The sequence below is a fragment of the Amblyomma mixtum genome, chromosome 7 (genome assembly GCF_055824585.1).
Source record: "Amblyomma mixtum isolate Tamu chromosome 7, ASM5582458v1, whole genome shotgun sequence".
Lineage (NCBI taxonomy): Eukaryota > Metazoa > Arthropoda > Arachnida > Ixodida > Ixodidae > Amblyomma > Amblyomma mixtum.
Genome location: NC_143018.1, coordinates 8,889,300 through 8,912,041, shown reverse-complemented (window position 1 = coordinate 8,912,041; position 22,742 = coordinate 8,889,300). Strand labels below are relative to the sequence as shown.

At 52.1% G+C, this 22,742-nt stretch overlaps 1 protein-coding gene across 9 annotated transcripts in view; it reads right to left on the bottom strand.

The window, feature by feature from the left end:
- shot (dystonin-like protein short stop) overlaps positions 1–22,742 on the bottom strand; it is a 231,416-nt gene that overhangs the window by 149,616 nt on the left and 59,058 nt on the right. The window contains exon 1 of one of the 9 annotated variants that reach the window (XM_089551573.1): positions 20,842–21,425. The exons of the other annotated variants lie outside the window; for them this stretch is intronic. Within the exon in view, the coding sequence (XP_089407699.1) occupies positions 20,842–20,917 (76 nt within the window). The 5' untranslated portion in view covers positions 20,918–21,425. Of the gene's footprint in view, positions 1–20,841; positions 21,426–22,742 lie in introns of those variants that run through there. 9 annotated transcript variants of the gene reach the window in all.

Below are 22,742 nucleotides of genomic sequence, written 5' to 3'. Positions count from 1 at the left end.
TCCGAGAAACACGTGTCGCGCGCAGTTAGCGATTAACGCCATTTCCAGAAAGGGAGCTCCCGCTCTCCCAAAGGCAAGAAATGAAGATAGTAAAATAATAAAAAAAGAGACGGAACTGCGCTTCGCTCCTCCCACGTTCCGCAACCGCATCGAGCCTGCGGCGCCCCCAGCCGGCGTACCGGTTCAGGAAACAGTGGCCGTGATTAAGCAAGCTCGGAATACACGCAATGGTCGATCGTGACGGCAACACAACGCTCCCAGCAGTTCTCGGAAATGTTTCAGTACTAATACTAAAGCTGAAAAAAAGGAACGGAGCCGCTGGAGAACAAAAAAAAAAATAAGCACGAAGACCGTGAGTTTCGCAAACGACTGGTTAGCCAGGGCCGCAATACTCTCGCCACTAGTCGGGCGCGTCAGCCCACAGGCTGCTTCTACGCACACCTATTGGAAAGTTGACACCTACTCGCGAAAGCAGTTTCCGGTCACCGATAACGAGGTCACAAGCGCCGGGAAATTTTCCCAACACGCCTCCTCTGGCTGCAAAAGCAATAATCGCGAGCATCGTCACCGTCGTCAACACAGATGAGCCCGCATGGATGGATGAATGTCCTTGACATCTGCCCCGAATCGGGGAGGCGGCGAGCGCCGCGCTGCCTAGTCAATCAGTCGTTTCATTTATCTCGTAATTTGTTTCTACTTAGAATCGTGCTGTCTATATTGTTTCCCTCCATTTTAAGTTGTTTTCTAGGCTCTAACCTATATTATTTCGATTTCAGTCAATGCTTGAGCAATGTTTGTTTTTTTTTCATACTGCTTTTGTGCCACCATACTCTAGTTTTGCACTGCTCGTCTCCAGTGCTGATGCGCTAAGTTTCGCAATTCCTACTGCAGGGCGGCAGCAGGAACTACTCTCCCCTCAACGACGTCGTATCCCTGTAGAAATCAGCGACAGCAAACGCCCAGCGCAAGGGCGACGGAACGATGGGTTACACAAGGAAATAACTGCTTGGCTACTTTCTCCTCTCTGCCACGCCGAGGAGCGGCGAGGTGTCGTGCCCCCGCGGGTCAGAGCCGTTTGCACGACGGCGCATCGAGACTTCCCTCCCCCCCACCACGTCGGCGACTCTCCGTCTACGCCAGGAGCCGCGCGTTAACCAACCGAGCGAAAGCGAGAGAGAGAGAGAGAGGGGGAAACCGGCTCCCGGGTTTCCTCGACCGCTCGTTGAAACTAACTCCCTCCGACAAGAGGATATGCGACGGCCGAGAACCACGAAGGCGGCGTCGCCGTCTAGCTCCCTCCAGACACGTCCATCACGTCGCCCAGGAGCGCAGAAACAAGTGTCGCAACAAGCAAACACAGCTCTCGCCCACTGCGTGTGTCTAACGTCTGCGTAAGCCTCGCATCCCTTGTGAACGCAGCGTCAATCGCGGCCGGGTTGCCGAGTTTTCAAGAGGCCTTGCACTTGAATTGGCGCCGCGGGGTCGCGCGTGTCAGGCGCAGACATGGGACAAGAACAACGCGGACGATATAACGCTTAACGCGACAGCCGACGAAGAGGAAGCCGTGAGGACGCGTCAGAGGTCTTCATGAAAACGGGGCCACGGGGCTTCAGGGATAAATAACTCGCTCAAAACTGATATTGCGAGAACTTCTTTCTATGCCGGCACAAAGAGGAAGCCTCAAATCAACGCCCCAACTCGACAGCATTCGGCCCGTTACGAGTGATAGCGCATTCCATTCGGCGATCCGGAGACGTTCCCCAAATCCGCGATGGAGCAAGATATCCGTCGAGCAAGTTCTGAGGTACGACATGGCCGATGGATATGCGACATGGGACGTTGCAGACGACTATCGCAAGTGGACTCAAGATAATCGCTTTATCGCGAACTTCTGCCGCTTTTTAAGCGAGGCTTGTTTGCACTCCTTTTTATAACTTTCTTTCCCTTTTTCATTATGCCTGATGGCAAACAGCTCGAATAAAAAAAAAATTCTCGCTCAGCGTCCTGTCTTTTCCTCGAAGCTCCCGCAGATCGTTCAGATCACTGACCTTGGGAGAAAAATACTGTTCAGAAGTGCATACAGTGCAGGCGGAACAAGACTGTTCTTGTTAGCAAAGATGGATGTCTACTCCAGATTAATCACAAACGAAAGTATCCACACAAGGGCGCGTTCCTGCATGGAGTATATATGGAACCAATTAAATAACGATTTTTTTTTTCATCTGTGCTTAGATGGTTTTACACTTCAAGCAGTGGACTGTCCCAGTTTTACCACAAAAAAGAAACGCGGCGGGGGGGGGGGGGGGGGGGGGAATAAGTAGCGCAACCAAGACACGAATAGGTAGGACACGCACACACAGGCGCTTTCGTGAGGCTTTCGTAAGCCAATGCCGTAGGGTTTATATAATAACAATTGAAACAGAACTAGTAGGAGGCCCGTCTACTGTGCGATGTCAGTGCACGTTAAAGAACCCCGGGTGGTCGAAATTTCCGGAGCCCTTCAGTACGGCGTCTCTCATAGCCCGAGTCGCTTTGGGACATTAATCCCCAATAAATCAAATCAATAAATCAAAATCAGCACTCTTAGTAGCGAGGGTTTCCCGCTGGAGGTAGTTTTGTGGGGCCACACCCCAGGATGTTCTACGGCCCTTCGGTGTCCAAGTGTGCGGCTGCGCAGTGCGCATGGGCGCAGCTTTTTCTTCCCAGACGTATACGATGCGTCCGCATTTGTCCGCAGCGGTACGTGAAACGCGGTAGCGGAGCCGCGGATCGAATCTCGGCGCGTCCTTGGGTCGAGCAGCGAGACAGCTTAAACCATTAGCGTACACACAATGGGGCCCCGTTGCGACACACCGCATCCCCGGCAGATTTATAAGGCATAATCAGGGTCACGGTCGCGCGCCTACGCACTCCGTTCCCAATCGACCATTCTTGTAGGAAGCTTACCGCGCCGGTTTATCCTTCTTTTTACGAATCCGGCACGACGATGAAAGTTAAGTTAGGCGAGGAAGTCCATTCCGCCGAGACAACAAACGAGCGAGGACAGGCAAGCGTCTCTCCGTCTCGCCGGCTCCCGCCCTGTGTCTTGTCTCGGCGCCGGTTCCCGCATATGTCGAGTGACACGCATAGCAACCGGGCCAAATCGGTGTTGTTACGAACAGCTGCCGGTCTGCGTACGCGTGTCGACACTCAGGGCAAATCGCTCTCTCTAATCATACGCTTCCTGTAATTCGCACTGTTGAGCATCGCGCATGCGCACACTGGTGATCGGCGCTGCTGTTTCATGGGCTCTGCGACTTTGCCGGTACACAGCTATAGATCTCCACTCGACCTCAGTATCTCGAGTCGCGCTCTTTACTTGGGCGACTCCATCGGAGAGCTTCCGAATAGAATACTTCTACGAGGTAGCCAGACTACTCTTACCATTTCCTCGGGAACTCCGCACACAACTTCATCGGGTAGTGATCGCGCCTCTTCCAGCAAACACGCGCTTGACGACGTTATTTTTTTTTGTTTTGTTTTTGCTCAGCATGCAGGCGCCACTCCGACAAAGGAGTCGCCAACATCGCTACGAGAATGACTCCTCGCAATTGCGTCGGTTGGCTTCGACTGGACTTCTTTTCCAGTCTTACTGACTTCCAGTGGATTCGGTCAGGCTTAGGATTAGGACTAGCCATGTCCAATTTACGTCGACAAGCGCGATAGACTTTTCTGGAGATTACTTCCGCCGGATACCCTCACAGCATCTCCAAGATGGCTTTTTTTTTTCCTACTTGGCTGTATCGATACGGAAGGAGGGGGGGGGGGGGGGGGGGGGGGGGGGCAAATATATTGGCCTCCAACGCTGGCACGCTCACTTCGGGTCACGCATCGAGTGATCACGTGCAAGACGGCACCTGAAGTCCGCGAAATGCCAGGTGGTGCTCCGGGACGACCGGCGCCGATCGGGCGGACGCCGCCTCTCGACGCGACCTTGATTCCGGAAAAGCGTCGCCACTGCGCTGTTACAAAAGCGGCAACAGGAACAGCGGCCGTTTTCACTCGCAGGAGGAAGCGTCCGCTCCGGTCCATTAATCACGCCCCCCTGGTGCCAGCGAGCAGCGCGCTCGGCCACGGATCGAGCGCCAATGCGCGATCCCCGCCTGCCGAGGTGGAACGTTGAGCGATGCCAACGCAATCGCGCACAGGGGCTGGCAGACAGGCCGCGGTATATATACACCGCAGGTGGGTACGTGGAGCTGCGTCAGACGTTCGCAGCACACTGCACCCGCGATATCTATAACTGAGAGAACACACACGGTGGAAAACGTGATCCCGAAAGCAGACAGACCTCCCTTCGAATGGAATGCTCCGACATCGGAGCAACCACGCATTTGTGGCCTCGAATCTCGCATTCATCAATGAACGGAAACCACTCCATGCCACGCAGAACGAAAGCCTCCACCCGCGGACACCAACTTGCCCTGTTGCAAGCTAGGTACGGGCTAGCGGACTAGGCGAAGGTTGAAAATGGGTCCTGATTTGTATTACATGAACCAAAAGAATAAATGGGGGCCCCAGAACCTTGGAAACTACGCACAGGCCGACTCCTCGAAGAGCTGCTCTCTTCCGCTGCCAGTCCGAGGGAGACACTCCCGTAGTCCACGCCGGTCGCGTTTCCTAAAGCCCTGATCACGTGACCAAGCCGCGGGTTTCAAGAAACAAGCGTCCTTGGTGGCCGGAAACCCCGAGTACCAGAGCAAGGGGAAAGGACCCTCCATAAACATGTCATGTGTCCGAGCGGGCCGCATTTTCTGTTAACCAGGAGAGACCCGCGTCTGCGACGAGGCCGGCACCCTGGAATACGGACGGCAGGCCGGGACGCGGAACGAACCCTACAGGAGGTCGCGAGCCCAACAGTGTCCTGCAAAGTAACACCCTCTCTTGATAACGTTATCTCTCATGTGGATTTCTCCCGCTGCTATACGTTATCATACCTGACCACTTGTCGCTGTAACCCATGCCGACTTCTCCCAATTCGTAAATTCCATTCGTAAATTCCATTCTGCTTTTCTAATCAATTAGCATTAAGCGATAACATATTAAGTAATATTCTAAATTGATCAACACCACAAATTAAATAAATAAATTAAAAAAATCCCCTGTGCCCCTTGGTTTCTGTGACTGTTGGCTTCTGTCATCAGCTGCAGGAGTTCGTTCTCTGATAATTCGCTGCTTTCCGACCTGATACGCACGTAACCTGTCTGTCCTCCCCCAGCTTAATTCTCCCTCCTGACCGACTTCGTCTCGCACAGCCTGCACTGCAAACAATAGTCCTTAACACACCTCTGCCCCGCAAGCACTGAGCACAAGCTCTCTAGCTCCTACATTTCTGCGCATCTGCAAATGCCTGCACTGCGCGAACTTCCTCCGATACTTCAGCACATGCGTGCAAATGCCTCCGCGCGTGAGCGTCAAGCCAGAGAACGCATAACGGCACCGAAGTAGGCGTCTGCTACTATACCTCCGCAATCATTACGGCCCCACGCGCAAGGAACTGAAACTTTGAATCTGTTCCGGCGAGTTTCCGCCGAATGCGGGCCAAAAATGCGAACAGCCGTTCGCCCACACGCTTACTACTACGCATAGCAAGCGCCGGAGATTCCCCTCTACACACCTGCGCAGTAGAAAAAGAAAAAAAAAAGGCGGTCAATCACTTGGCGCCCTGAACAGGTGCGCGCCCTTCGGGCCTCTCTGCGAAAAACCCCTGGAGCGCAGCCAAGTGAAATAAAGGCCGCTTCCTTGTGTCGTAGCCATCGTCGGCAGACGAGCGAAGGGAGATCGCCAAACCAGACTGACCTTGGAAAACACCTTCCGTCGCGACTCTTCTCTTCTCTTCTTTGTATTGCGAGGTGCGCACTGCTTCGCAGAGGCGCCCCGTGAGGATCAAATCAAGCAGGATAAAGAAACGAATTAAGAGGCTTCTCCAGTTTCCCGAACCGGCCGCGCAGCTCCGCGGGGCGCCTCTTGGCAGAGCGTCCGCGCAGCGGGCCCACCGAAGACGCGCTTAGAGGGCATTATTGTTATCAGTGCGTGGACGGATTATGACGCCCCATGTTAGCGCCGCCCGAGCTTTCACACGCGCACCCTAATTTGGCACCCCAACGGGACGCCGCGGGTGACTTTACATCGCACCATGGGCCAAACGGGTGGTTGCCAGAGGTTACTACGCAGCTGCATTTTCTGTTTACCACACGCACACGTGCTTTCGGGGACACAAAGTTTTAAGACGGCTCGAAACGCGGAAAGGAAAAATCTGAAATTGCCACTTTTTTCACCCAGCGCCCAGAAATCTGCCAAACTCCTCGGAGCGTTTTATTGTAGCGTCCTCTATTTTATTTTCGATGGAAAATAATGATTTGATTGATTGATTGATTGATTGATTGATTGATTGATTGATTGATTGATTGATTGATTGATTGATTGATTGATTGATTGATTGATTGATTGATTGATTTTCCGGCAATCAGACCGCGCAGCGAAGCTGCAGAGCTCTCAACACGAATACACCTATATGGGGGTAAAATGGAAATATGATGTCCTCTAGTGCACTCCTTTTATAAAAGGGAGTGTAGCTAAAGGACAGTTTACTCCACTTTTTACTCCTTTCCGCATAGAGTGTGAGAAGTGTAAACTGCCCCGACACTATACTTTCGACGGCGCCAGAAAACGGTAGCTACTACTGCTACCCAGCCTTACTAACGGTGATTATGCAGGGTGAACTGCAGCGCCTGGCCTACCAAAGACTGTTTTTTTTTCTTGTTGCCAATGACACCTCAAAAGTAAGCAGAGAGCCATCGCCATCAACATTCTGCTCCGATGTGTCCGCAGCAGCAAATGTGTCCCGCCCTTAAATTTGTTCTAAATTCGGCCAATAACATCGGCGAGACGAATATAGCAAATTTAACAAAACTTCTGTTTGGGCTAGATGCTGCATGGCTTATTTTTAAATGAATTTAAGCGCACAAGAACACGCACACAAGAAGAGGAAACACACAGGTCCTGTGTGTTTCCTCTTCTTGTGTGCGTGTTCTTGTGCGCTTAAATTCATTTAAAAATAGAATATAGCAAACAAGGACAAAAAAAAGAAACTGCCTTAAACGTGCCAGCAGAAAAGAAAAAAAAACTAAAGCAGAGTCGAATTCAGACACGCATGGCTACGACGCCCTTGCACCCCCGCTATCGTTGAGGAACGCCTGCTCACGAGTTCGATCTGACGAGTGCATTAACCTTCCGCCGGCATGCAGGCACGCCAGCAGTCAACGCGGGATCAGGGCTGCTCGAAGCGCGCCTTGTAAGCCAGTAGAGTAGCAGAAAACGCAAACACTGCCATTGAAGCTTTCGGAAAGGAAGCTGCCGAGAACGACACACATTGATATCCCCAATTCGACAATCTCGATCGATGCCGAAACAGAGCATTTTCGTCGCCCTGCGCCTATACAGCTGGATGACTATTAAGCATAGCCTCTGAATAGGGGCGGTGCCTCGCCCAGTAGATATTAGTGGTTCCTTTTTCCGTTTTGCACCGTTTATTCTTTTTTCTAACTTTTAATCCTAATCTGCTCTTCCCCCCTCCAGGCTGTTTTCCATGCTATATTACTTTGATTTCTGCGCGAACGTACAGGGTCCGTCAAAAGTTCCAAGGCCACAGGGTTTGCTTTTGAGCAGCATAGTCGGGCTGTTGAGATACCCTCGAAGCTCAAAATATCTGTAGAGAATAGAAGAAGGATAGTTCTACCATCAGAGAACCTCGATAGCTCTATCGGAATCTTAAGTGCCAGGATATACCGATGAAAAGCGGACCATGTGGCCTGGGAACTTTTGACGGACCCTGTACATGCCTCTTTCGAAGCAGTGACCGTTGCAAGGGCGCGTACTCAACATTCGTCAACAAGAATTCAACAAGAAAGCTCCGAGTGCATGTTGCAAGTCAAACCGAGCGCGACTGTACGCCCACCACGGTTACTCATCGACTACATCTGGCCGATGAGCACGAGGTCGCGGGTTCGATTCACGGTCACGGTCACGGAGAGTGTTCCAAACTTACCCGCAGCCCTCCCGCTATACGGCTTGCTTCACAGCCTACACAGTTGCCCGCGGCACGTAAAGATCGACTAATCATAGTAACTACGAACTATTAGTACACTGCTGAAACATTTTAATCGCAAAACCCTTCCATGCACCGCAAATACGCACTGCAATATCACTACGCTATAGGATACACTTCGATGCCCGTTTCTGCGATGCTCATGAAGCGTTCGTGTAGTGCTTCAATAACACTTCAGCGCCGAGTGACCTACAAAAATACTGCGACGCATGCTGATACCGGAGAGTGCAGACGTAGGCACTACCGGACGCGCCCTTCTCGACAGGCTCCGCAAGGAACTATTTCGCCACCGAGATTTTTGCTTCTTTGTTTCTTTCAGGGTAACGATCAAGTGTTCTCACATATAGCTCCTCGCTGCAGATAGCAGCCGCCCTTCCAAGTTCGCGACGGAGTCCAGCTGAGAAGGAACACAATGGCTTTGCACGGACACACACCGATACGTGCCCCTATCTGCGTCACGGGGATTCGGCTGGCACAGCAGCTTTTTTTATTATTATTATTCGAGAAGTGAGAAAGGGGGAATGGCATGCAGGAGACGGAAAGTTAAAAGAAGGAGTGCAGACCAGTTTCGCGGAGGCAGTCGCAGAGTGTGCCGGTGAAGTGATTGTCCATATAGTTCACTTCACATAATCACATTCGCGGTTCCACCGCAGGCCCACCTCCCTGAGGAGCCATTTTCTAACGGGAGCCGTCGCTGGGCACGTCCACAACAAGTGCCGCGCATCACAAATGTCCGTAGCAGCGCCGCAGTGAGGGCACCTGTCAGCTGCTGGCAGATCTTATTCTCGCCACCGATGACAGACAGATGGGGTCAGAGCCGCCCCTGCCCGGATCCGACGCACGGATACCTCCTCCTGACGAGTAAGACTACGGGCGAGAGGGTGCGAAGACGGAGGAATCAGAGCGCGTGTTCGCTGGCGCAGAACTTGTGAATCAGAAACAAGGGATGATGATGAATCAACATATATTGGAACCGAAATGAATCGCGGTTCAGGTGTCCGCCGAGATATGTGAGACAGATACTGCGCCATTTCCTTTCTCAAAAAAGATTTCATTCATTTCAGCACGCAGGCACCAAACGGGGTGGCTCCCTATAGTTACGGGACCCATATGTTCCCAGCAGCTCCTGGCCCCTGTGCGCCAGTGCAAGCTGAGTCGGTAGGGCGGGGCTGGATAACGAGATCGCTCAAGGGGTTGGTACTGGAACGGATCTGGGGGAAGAGGTTGGAGCCTGGAACTCCTCGGTGAGCCCAAGGCGGAACACGTTCTGCGAAAATTCCAACCCCGCGACGTATCTGCCTCGACTAAGCCAAGTGTTACATGCAGTGCCCGGCGTATGTGGACGCCCGCAACTATATCAGTTTCAGCGTAACTCGGGGCAAAACGTACGCCATCGCTCTGTCCATTGTTTCCGCAGTTCCGTTCCTGGAATTCTCTCTTCACTGCATCGCCGCTTCACCAATAAAGAACACAGTTCGCTGAAGAGAGCAGACGCTGCTGCAGCATATCTGCTTGGGTCACACCTAGAGGTATACCTACCAGGTAATGTAAACGGTAAATTGTTTTTTGAGGAAAGGAAATGGCGTAATGTCTGTCGCACATATATCGGCGGACACCTGAACCGCGCCGTAAGGGAAGGGAGGAAGGTAGAAGTGAAAGAAGGAAGAGAGAACGAGGTGCCGTAGTGGAGGTCTCCGGAATAATTTCGACCACCTGGGGATTTTAACGTCCACTGACATCGCACAGCACACGGGCGCCTCTTGCGTTTCGCCTCCATCGAAACGCGGCCGCCGCGGTCGGGTTCGAACCCGGGTACTCCGGCTCGGTAGACGGGCGCCTTACCACTGAGCCACCGCGGCGGGACCTACCAGGCCGCCATACCGCGAAAGCCCGGAATTAACGACTGATGCCTGTTAACCAGCCCTGGGCTTTCGGCTGCGGGGTAGTTTCCGCGCGATAAAAAATTACGTTCGCTACAAAAAGAAGCGGAAAACTGCGCCACCGAGCGATTCTGACACCTTTTAGAAACGAAGAAAAAAAAAGAGAAAACAGAGAAAGAGAGAGAGAGAGAGAGAAAGCTTAGCTCGACTAGACCGCAGTCTGTGGAAAGAGCATTACGCCACCGTTCATATGCCGCCCATCCATAACTGCTGTTGCTGCTTCTTCCAATTGAGGCTGTTGCCAAGTGTGCACCTTGCATAAACCACGACTAACCACGGGCAAGGCAGAAAAAAGAAGGAGCACCACACAAACAACCAAGCTATACTTAAAGGCTTCCCTCCGCCTAAGGGGCAGATACCATCAAGGAAACCTCCGTCGAAAGAGGCGTCCCACGGCGGTCGAGCGAACAGCGCAATAATCGCCACAAGGCGACACCCAGCACGAAAAGATCACATGCGCTGCCCGCTCAGAATTATTATTTTGAAAGAAGAAGAAGAGGACGTCCTCTTCTTCTTCCAGCACCTCCACCAAGTGAACAGTGGATTTATTGAGGGGTCACGGCGACCAACGCACGCAGCGGTCGGGTCGTAGCAGGACGGCAGAACCAGCCGAAGGAAGCAGCTCCAGCACGAGACTCGCGCCCGATTGATTGATTGATTGATTGATTGATTGATTGATTGATTGATTGATTGATTGATTGATTGATTGATTGATTGATTGATAACAACTTTTATTTCCACCGATGTAGGAGGCCCCCTACTCCCCGTCCCTGGCACGCAGGCCTAGGGGACGGGACCTCCGCGACTAAAGACTGGCAAAGATACATTGTCTCTTCGCGCCCGAACCACCAGCGATGACGACGAAGTGCGGCACTGCGGAGACGTCCTCTTCTTCTTCTTACAATTACTATAATTATTACTACTACTTCTTCATGTAATATTTATTGCATACGCCTCTTTATTAATAGTGCCAAGACATGGTTGTTCCTGAGCCCGTTAAATAAAGTTAAATTGATTTTAATGGCGCAAAAGCAACTGAGGCTATGATGCGCCAAACACAAGGTTAGAGCCCGTTAAATAAAGGCCGATCGATCAACTGATCGATTGGCTGATTAATTGGTGGATTGATTTTTTCACCAATGTCGAGACGGTACCGACCGCGACGACAGCGAGAAGGCGTACCCGTCGATTAGAGGCAGCTGCAACCTGCACACGGAGTGACAGCTGCGCTTGAAAGTGGCACGAAGGATATATGCACTGGTATGTCGGGTTTAACGTCCCTCGGCGACTCATATGGGGCTACGAGGGACGCCGTAGTTAAGGATGGCCCCAGGTTAACTGCACTGGGGTTTTCTTAACGTGCGTTGACATCGCGCAGCACACGGGATGTATAGTTTATTAATAGAGTTGGGTAGACGGTGCAGCGAAACTATAGGCAATGTCGTCCTCCTCATAAAGACGACGATAATTCAGACACAATTAGGTTGTCCTCGTCTGCAATGCGTTTGCGCATCTGCCAGATGACAGCACGCAGTTGGGAATGCGAAATCGGCCGGTAATGCAACACCTGTATTTTCGTTAGTTTTTTTTACACCGATGGGTCCGAGTTTTCGGATTTTATTTTTTCTGAAATGCGGCGGACTTTTTTTTTGTTCGGTGTTTATTTCACAAAGCAGTTTTCTATCTTTTTTTTTCGTTTAATTTTATATTTTGGGGGGCGCAATACCACCTTTTTTTTGTGAATATTATTGTCTGCGGTTGAAATACCATCTTTCTTCTCAGGTATATAATATGGTCAAGTGCGGTGAAAACTCGCTCAAGACCGATTGCGACTTTTTCTCAGCCCGATCAGTCGATTTACCAGTAATTAACGTAGACGTGATCGTACTTAAGAGCCGTGCTTGCAAGAGGAAGCGCTATCTCTAGTAAAAAAAAAATATATGCTTAGCGCGGAATATCGCGCGGTAGCACTAGTTACGGCGGTCACTTAAGGTCCTTACGTGCTAAAGACATTTGACCAAAAGACCTTTCCAAAAAAGGCCTTGTTCCAAAGGGTCTTCCGTTTAAAGGCATTTACCCAGAAGGCATTCACCACGAAGGCCTTCGCCCCAAAAAATTTTACCACAAGGCCTTAAAAGGCCTTAGGGTAAAGTGCTGGGTAAAGGCCTAAAGTCCTTCATCCAGGTGAAGGCCTGCCAGGTGTACACACCCAGCAGGTGGGCCACCTGTTACAAAGCAGGATTCAGGTACGTACAGTCTCTTTGTCAAAAGTAACCAGGCTGCACATTTTTTCTTCTCAGTCGTATATTAAAGCTATTATGCCAGCCCTCAAGCTCTAAATCTGTACAGCAAGAAGAACCCCTGTCCTCACCTTCAAAGAACTTTTTTGATTTTCAGGGAAGCCGTGAGGAATCTGCTATATGAATGAGAAGCAAACCATGGAGCCTGGTTACTTTTGACAAAGACTGTACGTACGTAGGCCCGTAATCGAAAAATGTGCCTAGAAGCGCACTAAGAAAGAGACCAAAGTGATATCAACAACCGCCAGACAAAAAAAAAAAAAGCAAGCGTTAAGCTGCTGCGTTAGGAAGAGCGAATTCAATGGCGGATCATCCCGTTGTCTTCGTGTGTAACAGCAGCGATGTAACTGTCACTCAATTGTAGGCGTAGCCACAGCATGATGCAAATTTGGTGACGCTTGCGCATATATCCTCATGTCACTGTCCTTGCGTGCGGCGGAGAAACTTTCTCAACCAAGTAACCGCCCTAACTGAACTGAACAAACAGCGTTTCGCTAGTAGAGGGCGAGGAAATTGAAGACTCCCGGTCTACCGCGCAGCGAGCAAGACAAGCGCAACGCGTGCCCGACTTACTTCTTCCAAGAACGTGGGTGCAGATGCCTGACGCATCGCGACACCACGCACTTGCCAGGGCATTAACAGGGCGGCTTCTGCTAGCCACGCTGCTACCGCCCTGCTTCGGTCGCCGACGATAAATTAACTTGCCCGCCATTAAGTGCTGACCAGCTAGCCCTCACACCGAGTTTAACGGCTCTAACCCAGGATATTCTTACACTGTGCGCTAAACCAACGATTACCTACATCGTTTTCCGCTACGGCCGCGCCCACCGTGCCTCGGAGCACCGAAACGGTTTCCTTCGCGGGGACCTGTTGCGTCACGGAGTCGATTATCACGTGACCCGCCCTGGCGCGACAACGCGTCGCCGCGTCGCGCGGCTCACCGCGTTTCCTCATCGCCCGTGGATGAATACGCGCCCTTTCTTCCGGCGTCGCCGACAGCAGCGACACGTGCCGCCGGTGACAAACGCGGGCGACTGTGGTGCGTGTCTTCTTCCTCTGCGAGGCGGCCCGGCCTTGTTCGTGCACCACGCCGTATTTGGTCAAGTGACGCACGCGCTGACTATATATATACTGCAGCCCTGATGTCACCAACCACAAGAACCCCGCGGTCCTCAACTGCCGGTGCTGAGTACGTTATGCCATGCATGAGTGTACCGCAACGTCAATGAGAAAATAAACCGCAAAAGGACCCCCCCCCCCCCCCCCCCCACCCCAATGCTGTGGCGGGACCTGCGATTAAATAACCTCACCCGAGAGTTATCCTACGTTATATCACGCGCAGCTAGGCGACAAGAAAATAAATACGCTGCAGAACATACGCAACAACTCGGCAGATGCAACAGTACTCATCAGTCGAAAGAAGACGCAGCAGCAGACGTCCGGGTGCTTCGGTTTCAAGACTAGCTGATCAGTGCTGGGTCTCCTCATGGACCTCCTCACGAAGACCTCGGTTGCTACAACGAAGGCGAATACCGCGGACGTTAAGACAGCTATAAGTTGCGAAGTGCAGGGAATGTCGTTTGGTTCCGAGCTTGTTACGTATCGCGGACGGGCCACTGCTCCCGACAGGTTGGTGGAAATCGCGTTCGGATGGGAACCACTCACACTGACAATCATGTGCGCGCGGGTGCGCACCAAAAGGAATGAAATGCGAGTTGCGTACAGAAGGAACACGGAAACCAGGAAGCAGCTGCGTGTGTGTGTTACAGCCCCTACCAAAGCCACCCCTTTTATCTCGCAGCAGCTCCCATATTCCTTGCGCATACTATATGGACTAGGTTTATGGCAGAAAAAAAAAAAAACATCCGCTTCAGCCACACGTTGCGAGGTAGGGGGAAAACACCTCACGACAAGATGGCTGGCTTCTTCCGAGTCTCAACTGTTCCGGCTTCCATGTGAACTCCTTCAATCTCACAAGGCCTGTATCTGTGGGCACAGCTACGCTCATAGTATACCACCCCTTATGTGTATCGTGTAGCGATTCGATTCAGTCGAAGGGTCAGCAGTCATGCAGGCGTTGCCTAACCAGGGCTAGAAAATGTCTGCAGAGGAACTTGACGGCGACCACTGCGCTCCACAGGAAAGTTACAGGACGTCAAATCCCAAAGGGCGCCAGGCAAGGTGAAACAATCTCCCCGCTGCTCTTCAAACCGAGATGCACATTCAGACGGCTGGACTTGGCAGCGCTGAAGGTGTAACGACCAACGGAGAACGCGCCAGTAACATCCGATTTGCCGACGAAATTGCTCAGCTACGTAACTAAGGGGAGGAACTGCAGCTCACGACTGAGGACCCATGGACACGGAAAGCAGAACGATGGGTCTGAAACGTCACACGATCACGAAGAAATCTAAATTGGTCTCGGAAGAGCGCAACAGTTTACTACAGGCTGCAAAGCACTGGAAGTGGTCAGGGAATACGCGCATCTCAGCCAAGCCGTGACCGCAGATGCCGTACATTGTACAGTGAAATAACTAGGAGAATAAGGATAGGGTGCAAGTAAATAATCTCGGGTTACGAACGCCAGCCGCCAGGAGGAAAACATACGGGATAATGAAAAGGGGTGAGCCTTAATTGAGGACAGCGCAGCGAGCTAGGAAAGGAAAATGATAACTTAGGAATAAAGAGCAGATTGGATCAGGGAACTAACCGCAGTTAATGACAACCAGCAGAAATCAGGCAAAGGAAACGTATACAGAAGAGGAAGGGGGAATGTAATGACGAGAGCAGATAACGGATCGTCATTTAGGGCAATGGGATAGATTTTCCGAGAGAAGGCAAGCGCTGCATGGGGCGGCAGCGAGTCGTGTGAGCAGATGACAGAATTTTTGGGGGGTGAAGTGGTGGCTGGAACGGGTTAAATGGAGAGATAAAAGGAGAGGCCTTTTTTCTCCTCCAGTTGGCGTTGTTAGGCTGGCGAAGTTCAAGAAGAGACCAGTACCGCGCCGGCATTTTTGCAGATATATATGAACCGTGATCAGAGCCCACGCTACGCCAGAAAGAATTCGTCTATGTGGGCAAAGGCGGCGCGGTTGCGAGGAAAGGAAAGGTCTCGCGCTCACGGTAAGCACCCCAACCTCGCCGTAGGGGATGGGACGACAAGAGAGAGAGAGAGAAACGGTCGTGGGCCTCCTACTGCGTGGGGTTCTTTCGAGCCACAGGACATCGGACCGAGCGATTACCGTGAAATGTGTGCGGGCGCACTTGGGCACCGAGACCTGACACGTGCTCACAAACAGGGCGACAGACACGCTGCGTTCACCACCGCACCGTGGCAGGCAGGAAGCATAGGGGACAGAACACGCCCCCGGTCGACCGGCGTCGAAGGGAACCCCATCTCTGCCGCGAGTTAATAAGGAGACGGAAAGGGGAGATGTCAAAGCAGAAAGAGTCGCATCCAAGGCAACCAACTCCGGTTCGTAGAACTGCGGAACAGTAGGCACGTGCCCGGTGTGTCGTGACAGGGACCAAAGGTGTGAAGTTTACGAATGGCTCTGCGTGTGTGTCCGCGCGTGAGTGCACGGCCTCGGCGCACTTTCTGCAGAAAAGCCCCAGCAGCATCAAGCGGAAGGCCCCAACATAATCGCGTGCTACCGCCGCTGCCACGGCTTGAAACGAAGAGGCTTGTAGAGGCTCGCGCGTACTCTTGTCTGCATGGCTCGACAGTGACACCCCTTCACAGGAAAGAACTTAATTTTGTTGCACCAAGCCAGGCGCCTGAATCGACCGTTCCTAATTGGGACGCGTAAATGAGGCACGCCGAAGCTGAACGAGCTCGCTTTCAAAGGGCGTCACGTACGACCGAAAGACACCACAGGCGTCTACACCGCCGACCGTTTCTGCAAAGAAAACTACGGTGGCGCCAAGAAATTTTTTTTCTTCAAGCGGATCTCTGAGGCTTGGATACGCCGTCATTCACTTTCTAACGGTGATCACGGAGTCCTTCTCGGTCTTGACGTCACGAGTTTGAATCGAGCAGCGGGAAAATGTCTCAATGCATATTTCGGGGCAATAAATGCGTATTTTGCTAGCAGACAAAAACATCGGAACGGCCAGAAAAGGGGCCACAGAATCATCGACTTTTGCTAATAACAGTCAAAAGGCACATCACGCCATCGATCACAGAGTCGCTCACGCGAGTCGATACATACGAGCAACGATTTCCTCCTCACCGTCCAAATGGCTCGCATATATGCAGGGACGAAAAAAAAAAAAAACGTTGCTGCACCACGGCGAACGAGCGCAGACGATGTGGTCTGACCGTGATCCGTGGACCCTACATCCGCAACGTCCCAAGCTAAACACAACCCGGGACTGCGCTGTTAGCACGCTCGTCTGATACGGGGGCCATCCGTCAACGTCGTCTCGGTCGGTCGGGTTGCGTCAGGTTCCCGACGCAGGCGCGCGCACAGCCATGTGCTCGGGCGAAGCGAGGCGACGGTGACACTGCGCAGCGCTGTCAACGCAATTGAAACTGCATACGTGCTCATTACGCGCCATCAGCTCTCATGTGGCGATACTGTGACATATACGCTTTCCAGCCAGCACTGTCTGCCAGCACAGCGAATATTATACTCTGAGGAATTTCCTTTCTACATTTGTTTCGGCAGTGACATGGCCATCCCCGTCGCGTTTGGAAAACCGAATTTTACGCTCAGACAAGCTTAAAAGGAATTAATGGGCTGCAGGTAGAGGTGACCACAAAAGTTGTCGGAACACCGAAATCACAAACAGCCTGAATTTTTCTCGCTACGTAGAGGCACAGCGAGGCATTAAGAAGTGCATCGTGCTTTTCGCGGGCGAAAGTATGTAGTTCATCCGTCAGTTCGTGGATGCACGCTGAAACTGCTCAGAAATTAAGTTTTGTTGCAATCTTCGCGTTCCGAAAAATTTTGCGGGCACCTGTACATCTCTCAGAAAGAAGCACAAACATATTACGTGCACGGGGAGAAACAAAAACTAGTTTGCCAAGCTCGATCATTAACATTCCGGATTAACTGCGGCCGACTGTCGGACTGAATCAGGCCTCTACCCTCACAAGCTAGTTATTACACTATCCCACCTCCCTGAACAGAGCCAGTCCGGTGAAGGTAGAAAAGCTGTGCACTCAGTTATTTAGCTTAGCTTAGCAGCGCTAACGGTACCTTGGGTGTCTCATAGGCTGCGCATTACGACGTATGCATGTTATAAAACCGCGATGACCGCAGCTGAACTGTTTGTCAATTACATCTGTTCTGCAGGCGTCGGCAAGAGCCGCTCGGAGCAGGTTATGACGACAGTTTTCAAATGCCAATCATCTTCAAAAAAATGACGTTCTTCATTTTTATTAGCTTCATAGCTTCATACACTCATCTAACTTTTGATTCTACCTTGCGTCGTTCAAAAGTTACAGGCTTAATACGTTACCTGCACCGTGCTAAGTGACCCCGAAGGGAAAAGGCGAGCTCCTACACGTGCAAAAAAAGAAAGAAACGAGCAAGGAGAACCTTCCTACACGGGTGGGGAATTTTCGGCTTCCTGTATATATAGAAATTTCTGCATATAGAAACTTGTATAAGAATAATCTGCAGACTTTTCTCAAATTTTACTCTCTTCTCGTGTTTTGACAACGTGGTAAGGGCACACTCAGTGAACATTTACTCTTGAAACTTCCTTTGCATGTTCATTTATTACATCCTAAGGCACTCAATGAACGCTAAAGCAGAATAGAGCACATTAATTTGCAAGCTATATCCCCACTGGCGTGAGAGGCGGATTTAGCGCCCTCCAAAGGAAGAAGTTGTTTAAAAACCACAAAATATTTCTTCGAAGCTTTGCACCTGCTGACGGCATTACATGGTATGCCTAATCCAAAAAAGGTAAAATACATTTTATGCCAGATAATAAACATTTTTCCAACAAGAGTGGTGTCATACTCCAGGAAATGTGAAAAAAAGAAAAATTATTCCGCAAAACGGAAGTTCATACAGTCTGACGAACAAATTATAAAAGTTAACATACAAGCACGACAGCGCCGCTATTCAACGGTAGTTGTAACGTCATCAAAAATACATCCATTACTGGGTCACCCCCCAAATAGCTCCCAGCTCGACTCTATCGATACAACCGCCCTCCAGCGTAATAAATTAATCAACTCCTGACTTCAGCCGATATCTTAGCCACTCCCTCATCGAATGGCCACTCCCTCACCTCATCTCTCTTGCACTTCAAAAGTAAACACTTAAAAAAAAATGGGCTCCGCCCACCCAGCAGCGTTATCCAGTCTTCAGCGGCTTGTTCAGCTTGTTGGGAGCAATTTCTCTTTTCCCCCTCTTCGATTTCCCCCTCTTCGAGCGCGGCTGCAGAAATAACTGCCTCGACGGCGCCGACGGCGGCAACCTCTCCCGGAAATGCGTCATGCGAGATCTACTCGAGGACTCTTTTTTCGCCGAACGCTGATGGCAGCCAAGAGGAATACTACAGAGGCAGCATACATGCTTGCACACGCGCACATATACGAGCGCCTAAACCTGTACCAACCAGCCTCGCCGGCGAGAGTTAAGCAAGGGTCCAGACATCGTTGTAGGCCAAGTGCTCTCTCGATACGTGCATACATGGCGAGGTTTCCGGGTTTCGGGACTAACACTTTTGCCGTGCGGCCTAATCTGGGCCAGCCAAACCGCTATATTCGCCGCCTGCCCGCGATAAGAGCAGAGACAGGGGGGACACTTGTCTAAACATGTTCGGCAGTCGAATGACAAAGTGATTCCTGCGAGGGGTGTAATTGGGACTGCTTTATATATACCCACCAGTGCCTAGTTATATTTCCGGCTAGATAATCAGTTCCGCGAACTGCGCTTAACTAGAGTCAACAGCGAGCAAAGCGGGATAAAAAAAAAGATCAATAAAACCCACAGACGCGCCGCAGGTGGATTCCATTACTTCGCGCATTCAGAAAAAAAAAAAAAAAGAAGGATGTAGAACGGTTCGATGAACTACAGTCGATTGCGACTGTCCCGGATACTTTACACGCCAGGCACACTTTGCGACCACAAACAAGCCCAGGTGACAGTTCATCGAGCGCACAAGCTGTTCGGAGTCAGTCGACTCCCCTTGAAAACCGACGCGAATTCCTTCTGACGTGGCCCACACCCTTCTCAGGACTAGGCTCCAGTGAAGAACGGAATCACTGCACTATGCAAACACCTTTATGTGTCTCACTCAACGACGCAGACTCGCCCTGCTTTGGCTAGTGGCCAGCGGCGGCAAGCGCGCCGCTATCTGAGGGGAAACCGTGTGCCGTAAGAAAAAAATATGCATAAAAAAAGTCACAATCAGCTCATTCGAAAGGAGCTGCGAAAGCTGAATATGAACCGAGACAAGCACGTACAACCCCATAAACCTGACAAGGGCGGTCTCCGCTTCGAAGTTAGGATCCTGGACTCAGCGGCCGCCCGATGGAATATGATCTGCGCTGAATGTGGCACGACTAAATCGAACGCCTACTGCCGAGAATCGAACGCATACCGAGAGAGCCGCCGCCTACGAACGATGGCGAAAGTAGCCCCCAACGCGTACTACCTCACCCACCGCACATCCGAACGGCGACCGCGCTTGTCCAATATATATATGTAGCAGCAGTCAAGGCGCGACCTCGACCGCATAGCACATCACCCGCGGCCCCATTAGCCTAATGATACCGCGAAGGCTTCTGCCCAAATTGGCAAGCGCGCGGAGATGCTCGCCGATCGTCGCTCTCGGCTTGCGTTACACTGCGAGGGACATGCAGCTGCGTTCAGCGATGTATTTTCGCTTTTCGTCCGCGCGGCGAACTGAAACAAAGTCCACGAGCAACATCTACTCGGAAAGCGGACGCCGCTAGACCAGAAAAAACGACAAGTCGACCTTAGAGCTCTCCCTACACCAGTGCTCTTCCTATTCGATGAGCCCCTCGAACTCAGCGATGCGTAGGCAGGGAGAGACACATTCCAACGTACAGACGGAGCAGCGAAGCGGTGGCGGGAGGGGGAAGATATCGGTTCACCGATCATCCCGGGCGGTGGTGGGAGGCGGGGGGAGAACCTAAGGAGCCGGCGGAATAAGTGCATACCGCTCCTCGTCGATAAGCGAGGCACTCCGGTTGGGGGTGCGTTCGAACAAGTGAAGCTCGCGTTCATCTCTCGATCCACGGGGCCACCCCACAGGTGGTCGAATGGATGCAGCCGCGGCGATCGCGCTGACTAAGCCGATCCTGTAACAGGGGCGTCGGCATCCGGCCGAGTAGGGTTTCGCGTTACGTAGAGTCCCAACAGACGCGCTCTACATGGGCGTCAGCAGAAGCAACGGCAAAACAGAAAAATGCGGGCTCATCAAGCCGCGAGCGTGCTTGACAGGCGGGGGCGGCGAGTGAACTGACCTTTGAACTTGTACAGGCTCGACTCGTACTTCTGCAGGTTCGGGTCCTCGCCGGTGTCCGTCGCGCGGCCAGCCATCGCGACAGAGTGCGGACGCCTGTCGCCGCGTCGACCGTCCTCCGCGCTCGGTTTCTAGGCCGGCGTGGGAGCGCCGCTCGGGCGAGTTCTGCCGTGTAAGGACAGGCACGGTGGCGGTGGTGGTTCCGCTGCCGATCGCCCGCCGACGTCACACCACCACGCACACACACTCACACACACGACGCCGCTATGAGCTCTCTCTGGCGCGTCGTCCGCTCCCAGTCAGCCTCCTATGCGCACGCGCCAACGCCGCCTCGCAGTTGGGGGACGCATACCGGCAGCAGCTGCCGACTGCACAAGACAGCCATGTTCGTCGCCCAGCGGTGAGCAGTGAAGTAGTCACGTGTGCCGCCTGCCTCGCCACAGCAGTGTGTCGCTTATTAATCGCTCCCGATCGGCGCGACGCCTCGCGGCGTTGCGCACCGAAGGCGAAAGTGAGGCGCGTCGTCGTCGTCATCCGCGTGCCCGACCTGAGGCGTGTAACCTCCTCGACCGGCATGCAAGAAGGCTGCTCGCGGGAGCAGCTGGCCGAACCAGGCCAAACCTTTCTTTCCGCAGGAGAGAGAGGGGCGCCTTAGAGGGCAAATGCTTCTTCCAAACGATTCCGAGTGCCCCCAACGCTCCCCCACTCGGAGAGAGCACCGCTTCCCGTAACACGCGTAACCGCACAGCAGCGCACCACCGGTTTCCACGGGACCGCTGGCGCCATCTCTGTTCGCCTACAAGAACTGCAGCTGACACACAGCCCCTTCGTCGCGAGCCGCATCGGTTACGGATGCCGTAGATAGAGTCGCCGTCTATGGATCTCCATCTCAGCTGTAGCTGCGCCCTCAATAACATCAAGGCACCTTAAAGCAGTTCGCTTGACGGCCACAGAAGGCGCAACAATCGGCAAGTCTCCCTGTTTTGAACCAATTACAGAAGCACAATGTGGATTTTCAGTGGGAGTTTCGCAACTGAGGTGCGCTGCGACAGCGCTGTTCGACTGGAATGGAGTCGCACGCAAACGCGTAGCCATGCGCGTAGTGCCGCTTATATTTCTTTGGCACGACAAGCGTCTGCTCGTGACCCCGTCCTTGCACGCGACTGCGTCCAGTCGGTGAATAGACCGCAGCGGGCGAAGGTCTCCATGAGACCGCGGAGAACGTCAGTTCGCGGGCCACGAGGTTTACGACCTCCGGGAGGCTCAAAACTCGCCGCTCTTTTCACTTTTTCTTTCTCATTTCTTGTCGTACAATGACTTTGTAAGTACCGCTCCGAGGTGAACGCGGCGGCGGCTGGTCCGTGCGTCGCTACACAAAACGGCTCCCAAAGAGGCGGAAAAAAAAAAAAAAAAAACACCTGCGCATGCGACGAGGCCGCGTTTCGGTCGCGAGCGAGGAATGACCGTTTTCGAGCCTTTCGTCAGGCTCCAACTCGACTGCGTGCCGTTGCAAAGTGCTGTCAGGCCCTGATGTGTACTTTGCCCAAAAGTTGGCGGCGGTGAACCGCGGTACTTTCCAGTGCGCTGTATTGCACATTAAACAATCATCAGCACGCTGGTGATCTAAAGAGGTCAGTAGTATACAATCGTGGGCAGTTAAACATACAAGCTTGTGATAACGCATTGTCTTATCTGAGGTATGTACATTCTATGAACGGGCGGTCGATATAATCCTCTCGCTCATTATTTACCGAACGGAAACGCACTGCGTCCATTATTTATTATAGAAATACAATATTTTCAGATGGCACTGTGCGAAGAATTCTTTCCTGCAATCTTATGCAATCATTTTACTTCGTGTTAGTGCACATGCAGCTTAGCGCACACAGAACAATACATTGC